Below are 11,014 nucleotides of genomic sequence, written 5' to 3'. Positions count from 1 at the left end.
TCTGTCCATAACAATTCATCATCCCAAAGTATTTTTTGGTAGATGATTTCTGGTAGTCTAATATGACTTTCCTGTTCTTGGTTCTATTCTTCTTAATTCTATGTACTAATTGGTTAAATCTTGCACAGAAATGTGACTTGCTGAGTGGTATTTTCTTTTCTTTTGTTTAGCAAATTATTTCCAACATATACTTTTCATAATCACTCCACTAAGCAGGCCAAAGTGTAGTTTGGCATTGCAAAAGTTGGTTATGGCATTGTGCAAAAGACTTTGGCAATATTACTGTGAGGTTTCTATATTGAATCGCACATGCAACTTAAAAAAAGGATGTTGACATCTGCTCAGATTAGTGTACGGCTTGCTCACAGGTGATTTTCCAGTTCTTTTAAATGTGTTCATTCTTTGCTGCTCCTCTTTCCTAGTATAACTTTACAATAGATATCATAAATACAGTACTATGTATCTCAAAACTTCAAAATAATACTTCATGACTGAAACAATAAATCAAAACAGCATGACCCTAACTGTGGAATTTTTTCTGTCTTTGTATGTTGACTGCTCACTGCTACATAGGCTCCAGCACCCCACTACCCTGACCATAATAAGCGATATTCAATATGGAAGAATGGAGGGATGTTTTCCTTTTGTGAGGTGGTGGAGCATGACCACTGATTGAGAGTCACGCAATTCAATGACAGTCACGTCAGTTTTCAGACAACTGACTGCTGGAATCGTTGCATGTTGAAAAAGATGGACTGTCATTCGGCCATCATGCGATAGCTCACTTAAGCATGCATTGTGGGTGTTTTTTTGTGGTAGTTATTCTGAAAGAGCCAAACCCAACCTAAACAATTACTGCTTTGAGAAAAAAAGTGACAAGAGAATAATAAAGTCCATGGATGGATCAAGTCATGATTTTAAAAAATCCACAAAACCAGAGCCAGGAATTAAATTTGGATCATTAGAACTGTCATAAGAAATATCAGAACTGAATTACTAGCAATTTGTATTCTACATTATTCTGATAGATGCTATGGCAGCTTGATTTTTTTTCCCATTAAGTTCAGAAACCAATTCATAATATCACGATACATTTTTAATGTTTTTACCATCCCCTAAACATACACTCTTAGCGATTTCATTCAAATAAAATAATGTGTCTGTGCTCTGTAATATAGTACAATATAGTATGAAATAATACTATTAATTAAAATATCCAATTTATGTTATCACACTGATATCAACATTTTGTAGGTATCATACAATCAGTTGTGCCATTGAACTATTTATTACAGTTTAATCCAATGCCACCAAATTTTGAGAACAAAAATTCTTGGGCACTATGAAGGACTCGTCTTTACTTATATTGTTCTTTAATGGCACCCGAATATACAATATCACAAAACATATGTATCACAAAAAGAAAACCACACGAATAATATTATAAAATTATTACTGATGAGGTCAATACCCCAAGTTATTTAAACCATAAAATGATGTGTATGTATATATATATATATATATATATATATATATATATATATATATATATATATATATATATATATATATATATATATATATATATATATATATATATATATATATATATATATATATATATATATATATATATATATATATATATATATATATATATATATATATATATATATATATATATATATATATATATATATATATATATATATATATATATATATATATATATATATATATATATATATATATATATATATATATATATGTGTTCATGAAAAGGTTATTATAAGTTCTTCAAAAGCATTTTGAGTGATGCAATGTCCATAAAAATACAAAAGTTGCATATACAAATAAACCCATGCTATGTATGGATGAGTCCAATTCTATATTTGATAGGGTTTTTTTTTTCTATGTATTTTTGGAGCATTGCATATTTATCCTCCTGCAAAAGCAGATAGCTTTGAAGAAGTGGCAGTGACAAGCAGAACATAGCTCACAGCAGCCCTGATGGGGCAAACAGCTTTGTCCCAGCTGGGAACATGAAGAAGGAGCTGATTTTGGTGCTTCTTTGTCATTGGAGTCCTTCTCAACAACAGGTATCCCTTTAGGCCTCTAAGGGGTCAGAAGAAAAGGGAGAAAAGTTATCATTGGAAAGTTGGCAAACATGTATTTATTAAAAAAAAAAAAAAAAACAATTTCCCAACTTTTGCAAACTTCAGCTTCAGAATTTGAAACTAGTTGTCGACAAACCAATTTGTTTGGTATATGTGTCAAATATGACATGCAAATGACTATGTTACAGTCATAGTGTAATACTATTATATACTGTAAATTATACTCCAATCCCAAACTATTGCTCAATTAGGTTATAACCGGTAAATGTTGATAAACTATAACGTTTTCATCTTAAAGCTAATTTGTATGGTGCACTAAAAAAATGGACCATACAATGCATAAAAAAACAATTGTCGCATTATCTGTACTATAATATTTTTTTAAGTTATGTGAATATATCAGGCTTTTCAGCGTAATATTCCTTTCCAGGAAAATGACAATAACAAAAAGTTAGTTTGAAAAGCAATAATAATACTACATAAGTTTAAGTTAAAATAGCATTCAATATTAAGGACCAAATTTAAGCTAAAGAGTATCTTGCGAAAAAATAAGCACATTTAAAATAATAAAACATCCAAATATACCATCATCAGAAGCTTCTGTTGTTCATATTGTGCTCTTCTTGCAAACAATGTTCTGTATTTGTTTGTCAAACCACCTAATGAGAGAAAAACATGATCATTAATTTGCAGTAATGGTAGATAGTACAATGTATGTAATAATTGCAATTTGCCAAATGCCAAGTTTTGACCAAGATATGTGGTGTTGAAAATGAATAAATAGGTTAAATTTACATAAATAAATAGAAAATTAGTTTTGGTCATGGCTTAACAACCATTTGTTTACGGGTGCAAAGTGAATTACTCTCAGTTGTTTAACAACAATATTAGCAATTAACTGCAGGGCTTGGTTATTGTTCCATTAATAGTAGAGGGAGTTGTTTGTGTGCCCTATCTGAGTTGTTTTCCTGACATCAGATGGGAATAGGCTCCAGTTTCCGCCAACTAAATTAGGACAAGTGCATAAATAAAAAACAAAATACAATGGTGTAAATAGTAACTAGTTGAGAGCCCCTCAAGCCACCCCCAACAATAGTGCAGTGTTATTGTGAAAGCACAATAAATTTTCAGCGTACCAAATTGCCGATGAAATCTCATTTCCTGCAGAAAATTGGTTCTTTTGTGATTAGATCAATCTTGTGCTATTTTGTCTCCTGCCTTTTTTCTGTCACTTTATTTTGTCTTCACTAGAGGGCCTCAGTTGAGTTCAAACTGATTACTGTACTATGTTTAATAGTTGAGCAAAGGTTATACTATAAAAAAATAAAAATAAAAAAACAGTTCAGTCAAAACCAGAGCAATAAGATCTCCTCCCTCACTTAAAATGCTTTAACAATTGCACTTGTTATCTAGGATTGAAATGGTTTATCTGGAACTTTTTGTTACTTCGACCAATAAAGCCACAAATACTAAACCCAAACTTTGTGTGTGTGTTGCAGTCTTTACTACATAGAACTAAAACCTACATAAATGTATTTTCTTATGCAGTACATTCTCCAAGATATTAGGATGCTTGTCTGTCCTCCATCCATAAAAGACAAACTGTCAAAAGGGATAGCAACACCGCAGAACAGAAACAACCACGCTCATATACATACATAAATATATACATATATAAATATATCCATATATATATATATATATATGTATGTGTATATATGTGTGTATATATATGTATGTGTATATATGTGTGTATATATATGTATGTGTATATATGTGTGTATATATATGTGTATATATATATATATATATATATATATATATATATATATATATATATATATATATATATATATATATATATATATATATATATATATATATATATATATATATATATATATATATATATATATATATATATATATATATATATATATATATATATATATATATATATATATATATATATATATATATATATATATATATATATATATATATATATATATATATATATATATATATATATATATATATATATATATATATATATATATATATATATATATATATATATATATATATATATATATATATATATATATATATATATATATACACATATATACATACATACAGTACGCTGTACAGCGCAGTGATTTTTAAACACCAAAATGCCAATTAAAATAGTACAGTAAAATGTTTTTTACAGAAGGTTGACTGAACCTCCATTGCTTTTATAGAGTGAGAACAATAAAACAATTATGAGCTTGCATTTAAAAACATTTTCACAAGCATATCTTTACTGCAAAAGTAAATCAGGGTTTATCTATGAAAGGGACAAATCCTGTGCAAAGTTATGCTAAATGAAGTTTATGGATTAAGAATGGTCGTTTGCCATTTCAGGTGAGGTTTTAAAACACGTGCAAATGATCATATATGCACTCATGTGTAGATGTGCAACAAATTTATCTGCAATCAGGTATAATGCTGGAGCAGAAAAAAATGTTCCATTTTGCGTGACCAAAGAAGACAATCATCTATTTCTACAATGTGCTCTTTGATTTAAATTGAGTTTAAAAGAAAATGATTTTTAATTGTAGGTACTGTATGTACATCAAATAGCAAATGGACATGCCACTTTGACTCATACAGGATCCTCAAGTTTGTATGTTGTCTATAAGTGTTAATATCATAAAGAGGGTAGTTTGTATCAATGTGCAACTGCAGTGCAGCAGCATATAAGATGAACATTTTCATTTGCAATTTTCTAAAAATTCACAATACACTAACTCTTGAATAAAAAATACATTGAAAATAATTTTAGTAACACAACCAAAATATCGAATTCAGCTCTGACTAAAATACACTACAAAAGTTAAGCATTACAAAATCAATAATGTATTTAATTGTTAGAACTCAAACTGAGAGATATTAATGGATTAGTCATGAAAACCCAACTATTCATTAGAGGTGAGGACATTTTCCTATTAGGCACACCTTAAAAAACACTGCTAAATATATCCAGAAAAACTAAAAATACATATTTCATACTGTTATGTAATGAAATGATTAATGATTTAGGCTGTATATGAATGCTACTATGAGCTTTTCACTTGCTTTCAGAATTACGTTATCAAAAGAAATATCATATTATCATAATAATGCCGGATACAATAGCATTAAAGACATTGATACCTAACAAGCGTGTGCTGCCATCTCACCTGTCCTCCTGGACATTATTGCCAAATCACTGCTACTACTTTGGAGATCATTGCTGGTGAGAAGTCCCGCCGTGACAAAGGTCAGATGAAAAACACATAAACACACCACTGACAGCTTCATCCTGACTGTAACCAGCTTCTTTTTTTCCTCCTGGCCTGCTTACAAAAGGTTCAGACTTGCTTTGTCTGTGTGTCTCCGTGCACTGACTTATTTGAGAAGCAGGCAAACACATACGCAGAACCCGCCCCTTTGTCATCACGCCTCTCAATAAGCATCCGTTGACTTATTATGCACGGTCAGACTTCTGCGGTCCATCCACCAAGTCCAACTTTTTAACTATAAACCCATGCCCTGTTGATAAAAGAAAAGTGCACAGTGGTGAATAAAACAATTAGAAATGAGTAGGAATAAGTCGTGAAAATATTCAAACATGAAGAAATCTTCTAAACCATCTAACATTGGTTTTTAAATGTGGTCCAATTGAATATGTCATCAACATACCTGAAAAATTGATGGGGCTCAGATCATGTTGAAGGAATCAGGAGGTTTTCTTTCCAATTTTTTAATACATGTGCCATTATAGGGTAGACTTCCAAGTTTTTGCTTGTAGAAACATTGCTCTGTACTTAATGCAAACATCGGTTTTAAGCAGGAAGATTTCAAAGATAACAGGCTTGCATTACACAAAATGTGCATTGCAAAGCTGTAAAATAACCAAAACTGAGAATGTTTAGTCCTTTCTAAAAAATATTCAAAGCTAAAGGAAATTTCGGCTCTCCCTTCCTGAATACAAATTGTAAATATACATAAAAAAATGTGCAAAACAATATTTGCTATTAAGAAGGACTTTGAGTATCTATAATAGGGGGTTTTCATTGCTTGTGAATGTGATTAATTATGATGGCCTGCCGAATTGGCAGAAAGACTACTCAAAGTACTACAAATTGAACCGTAACTACAAGATGGAACAAAACTTAAAATGAGATATTTTGAGAATAAAGATTGACCTGAAACATGTAAGTGAATGAACAGGGTGTGTAAGGAGGCAATTTATGCATTTTTCATATGATGAAAAGTTCCCAGGTGAAATAGATGAAAGCATGTGTGGCATTATCATCATCAACTGTTTTTAAAGGGGTGTGACGAATAGATCACACACTAGGGATCTTTAATTTTCTATTTGTTCCAAACATGTCAAACTGCATTTCTGATTTTCCAGTTTTATATCTTTTTGCGCTAATCTTCTCCAGGCGACTCCTGATCTCCCTCTGCTACACTTCCCTCGCGGCGCCCAATTTAATACAAGATGGTCTTGTGAAATTGTCAGCTGTTTTACCAGTTTTGTGGTTAGTCCAATAAACAATTTGACATCCTACAACCAATAATTGTGTCAGATTTTGTCCTATCAATCGATGTTGAGTATCAATTTAAAATATATTTTGAGAAATGTCAAATGTGCATTTGACTCCAGCACCCCCATGACCCTTATGGAAAAAGAGGTGGTACAGAGGATGAATAAGTGTTGCAGGGGGTGCTGGAGCCTATCCCAGCTGACTTTGTGCACCAGGCAGGGGACACCCTTTATTAGTGGCCAGCCAATCACAGGGCACAAGGAGACAGATAACCATTCATTCTCACACTCTAACCGAGAGGCAATTTAGAGTGGTCAACCAGCCTACTCTCTATGCTTTTGGGATGTGGGAGGACCTGGAGAAAACCCATGCGATCCCAGCAAGAACATGAAAACTCTATACAGAGATCACCCACCTGGGATTGAACACTCGACACCCAAAGCTGTGAATTTCCAGGACTCAATTAAATTGCAAACTATGAGTTTTCCACCTTCAATTTGGGCAGAATAGTCAAACAGCAAGCCCACAAAGACATCCTGCTGTCTTTGTTTTTCCTTGAGCGACAAGTGGCAAACCATGACAAAGCACCCCATATAATTGAGCATCTGACTGCCTGAGAAAAACACAGCCTCTCTACTTAAACGAACTAGCTCCATGTGTACCCGTTTTCTCAAGATGAAGGGCCATTAAGGGGATCAATTTCTAAGACAAGGTCGGCACCAAGATTGTCTTGATGACAGAGCTGCAGAGAGAATCCCGAAGTGCCTGAACACATGGCAGAAATGGCCCAGAAAGTGCATTAGACTCTGGGGACATTACTTCAAAGAGTAAAATTTGTAGTTTCTAGGGTTGTCATATATCTTATGTGACACCTCGCACGCATAATCCCCTGAAAATTTAGGTTCTCTGTTACTGGTTGAAAACTGCAAGCATAAAACAGAAAAAAATATTACAACAGGATGTTGTGCCTCGAAACGTGCATTATAGTAAAGTATTTGAGTTTCAAAAATACTAGGAGTATATGAACAAGATCTGTTCAAGGTTTAGCTTTTGTTTCCAGGTATTTACATCTGGATCAGATATAGCTTATATCTACACAAAACATGTTTTTTTTTTTTGTGAGGGAACACATTGAGCAAGAGTAGAAGTTAAAATAGACTTATCATATAGATAAAGTAGAATCAGGAGACAAATTTATCCACAAATCATTAGCTTGCTACTATTATTATTTATGGGTGAAATATTTTCAACAATGCATTGAATTTTACTCCATCATTCTAGAGTTTTAGCTGATATCTTTGAACTGTACATAATATGACAGTTTGGCAGTTGTTACATTGCATAGTCGTGGTTTCTATAGCCAGGACATCTAAAGTGTATGTATTGGCAATAGTCAATGCAGTGGGTTTTATGGCTTTCCATATTCTCTGACTTCCACAATTGCACAATTGCACGGTTCCACCCATCTCTGGTATTAATGTTTCCTAGACCTCTAATAGCCACACGTGCAAAACTCCCATGTGTCTTCGGAGTATAAATTCAGTAATATTTAATTAAATAGCACTCCCTGATTAACAAGTAAGACCAGGTCGCAGGGTCACAAGACAATGTATCAAACAAAGATGTACTAGTACTAGAAATACTTTGGAATAAAAGATGAGATGTTATTTCTCTCGTCTCGTATCATATCATTAGTCATTTGATGTTCAACAAAAATGTTTTCAGTGCAGAGAAATAAAGGAACATGGCCAAACAGTTCCAATACTTCTAATGGGGACGATATGCCAGAGCCACAGACGACCACTTCAATAGAATATTCAAAACCGTAAAAAAAATGACCTTCCGTGTGAACATTCCCACATAAAAAGGCGACAAACATTTGTTAAAAAATGCTCATTCACTAGAGAATTGTTTATCTGTCTAGCAAACAAGTATATAACAAAATAAAATACAAAAAACATAGCGAGAAGGAAAGAATCACTGGCAAATTCTTCTGTTGACTGGTCAGTCAGATATCAAATCCTTTTCCAGTATCATTATGAAATTATAATTCAGGAATCCCAATAAACCAGACTGAAGACAGATTTGAGATTGAGAGAGACAGCTGTCTTCTCAGTTGTCTGGTTTGGCTTGTTGAGGAATCCCACTTTCAAAGGTGGTTTTGAGGAAGAACCGTGCAAGTTTATTTTTAATATTTGAGGTTAAACCTGTTTGCTCACTTAGGCAGACCACCAATATTTAAATGTTAAATCTGTGAAATGAAATATGTTTCGGAAACTAAACCACAGGAAAAAAAACTCAAACGTAGAGAGTTTTGCCATGAAGTACAATTTTCATCCTGATTGTTGATGTTATTTATATTGTTGTCTACAACGGAAGAGCCCAACATGTCGATTGCGAGAGATTGATAGATTTTAATGACAAGCCTCAGTGGATGGCATCCTCGTTTGTGGCTTTATCTTTTGATTAACATACAGAAAACCTATCAAGCTTTAGTAAGGACACCAGTGACAGAGCCATTAGTGGTTATCACTCATCACCACAGAGTTTGGCTTGTGGTTAACATTCATGACAAGACACCTCACGTTTTCAGTCGATCCATTTTCAAGAGAGATGAGGTAAACTTTAGAAAACTTGACCCTTTTACCTCCGCAGAACACGCCATATTGTGAAACTTTCAAACAGAATACTATGACACTTGATCTGTATTCAATACAAACCCATATATACAATAATAGTTAACGGTTATGTATTTATTAGATCTGGATCAACATTTGCAATAACATTTTACTAAATGCCAAATTCACTACTACTCTGATAGTATTGGTACAACAATTACTGTATACTGTTGTGTATATATATGTATGTGTATATATATGTGTGGATATATATGTGTGTGTATATATATTTATATATACACAACAGTATACAGTAATAGTAGTGCTAGTATTATCATAGTAGTACTGAATTTGGCCAATAGCAAAATGTTAATGCAAATGTTGATCCAGATCTAATAAATACATAAGAGATACTATTACTATTGTAGTGTAATAACGATAAACTGTTACTTGTAAATATACAAGATTTACATCCAAGTCATAAAAAATACAATAAAATAACATTTAAATTCAATTAAAAAAACACTAACACGGTCAATTCTATTCAAATTTGTGTCAAATTATCCAGATAAAGTAATAAGGGGCTTTAAATAGGATGGATTAGTCAATTAGTTGTTGACACAAAACTATTAGCAGAAAATATTTTGTAAACACCGCAACATGTGTATATCCCCAGGCAGGGGAATTTATGTTGAAATCTGACAGGGTAAAAATAAATGCTCATGTCCCAAAGTGACCAGGGGTTCACATTTGTTCTGCAGACAGCTTGGACAGAACAAAAAAAAAGATTTAATACTGTTAAAGTATGACTGACTGGAGGGAATGAATAGAAAAAAATAACTGAATTTAAAACTCCCGGTTTATTGGTTATTATTCCCCCAATCATTTTATGTACAATTTATCCTCACAGGGGTCACCCGTGTCAAAAAAAAATGTTGATGATATTGGCTTAATTTACATTTAACTTAAAAAAAACATTAAAGGACTACATGATTCATGAGAAGCACATATTTTTCAGAGATGACAGCTTCTGTCTTTATTTAACATAAACTGGAAAAGCAACAAAGAAGGGAAAAGAAAAAAGGAAAACCTTTTTGAGCAAGGGCCACTTCCAGAGCAGACACTGACATTCAAATTAAGTCAATTTAAAATGGGTCAACATGTGTTTACGTCACATATGCATATTAAATGGAATGAAGATATTTGAATTGTCTTAAGTGAATGAACTGGCAGTTGTTTGTATTATTTGCAGTCTGTGAATGATTAAAATAAACAGATGTCAACATCATGCTTTTTGGTAATAAGAGCCAAGTTTAGCATCACTTCAGAACGCAATAGCCTGTCCGCATGTGAAGGAATGTGGCGATGAATAACGTCCAAGAAATTCAAACTATACTGTGGGAATGGTTCAACCAGGGTGTGTATTGTGTATACCTTAATGGTAGCTAGGTTTTATTGTACTTGATGTTGTGACAATGAAAAGTAAAATGTTACTATATATACAACTGTTCAACAAAAAGCATTAAAGAAGCAATAGGCTAAATGTAGGCTTCGCAAACAAGGATATGGTGCACTTGTGCTTAACTATACTCCAGTGTGGTTACTTCTACCACAATCACATGTAATTGCATATGCCAGTACTACAAGTGTATGTACTTATAGAGCAGGTACGTGCACTTGTACTACAAGTAGCTGTACC

At 32.7% G+C, this 11,014-nt stretch overlaps 1 protein-coding gene across 1 annotated transcript; it reads right to left on the bottom strand.

Annotated features, from left to right (window-relative positions):
- Positions 1-1,762: 1,762 nt before the first annotated feature.
- On the bottom strand, positions 1,763-7,326 carry LOC144209710 (uncharacterized). The gene is made up of 4 exons (XM_077736154.1): positions 5,847-7,326; positions 5,345-5,696; positions 2,703-2,776; positions 1,763-2,115 (listed from the first exon to the last, which is right to left on the bottom strand). The coding sequence occupies exons 2-4, from the start codon at positions 5,463-5,465 to the stop codon at positions 1,912-1,914; spliced, it is 399 nt and encodes a 132-aa protein (XP_077592280.1). The 5' UTR covers positions 5,466-5,696; positions 5,847-7,326; the 3' UTR covers positions 1,763-1,911.
- Positions 7,327-11,014: the final 3,688 nt, after the last annotated feature.

Source organism: Stigmatopora nigra, chromosome 16, assembly GCF_051989575.1.
Source record: "Stigmatopora nigra isolate UIUO_SnigA chromosome 16, RoL_Snig_1.1, whole genome shotgun sequence".
In the NCBI taxonomy this organism is placed as follows: Eukaryota; Metazoa; Chordata; class Actinopteri; order Syngnathiformes; family Syngnathidae; genus Stigmatopora; species Stigmatopora nigra.
Note: the sequence above shows the minus strand (reverse complement) of the source record. Positions and strands in the feature narration are given on the sequence as shown.

What these genes read in the sequence shown, in the direction of transcription:
- LOC144209710 (XM_077736154.1), bottom strand. Translation starts at nt 5,465, where the DNA reads ATGAAGCTGTCAGTGGTGTGTTTATGTGTTTTTCATCTGACCTTTGTC. An exon ending in AATAATGTCCAGGAGGACAG is followed by an intron (nt 2,777 to 5,344) that starts GTGAGATGGCAG and finishes TTCTCTCATTAG; the next exon opens with GTGGTTTGACAAACAAATAC. An exon ending in AACAGAAGCTTCTGATGATG is followed by an intron (nt 2,116 to 2,702) that starts GTATATTTGGAT and finishes CTGACCCCTTAG; the next exon opens with AGGCCTAAAGGGATACCTGT.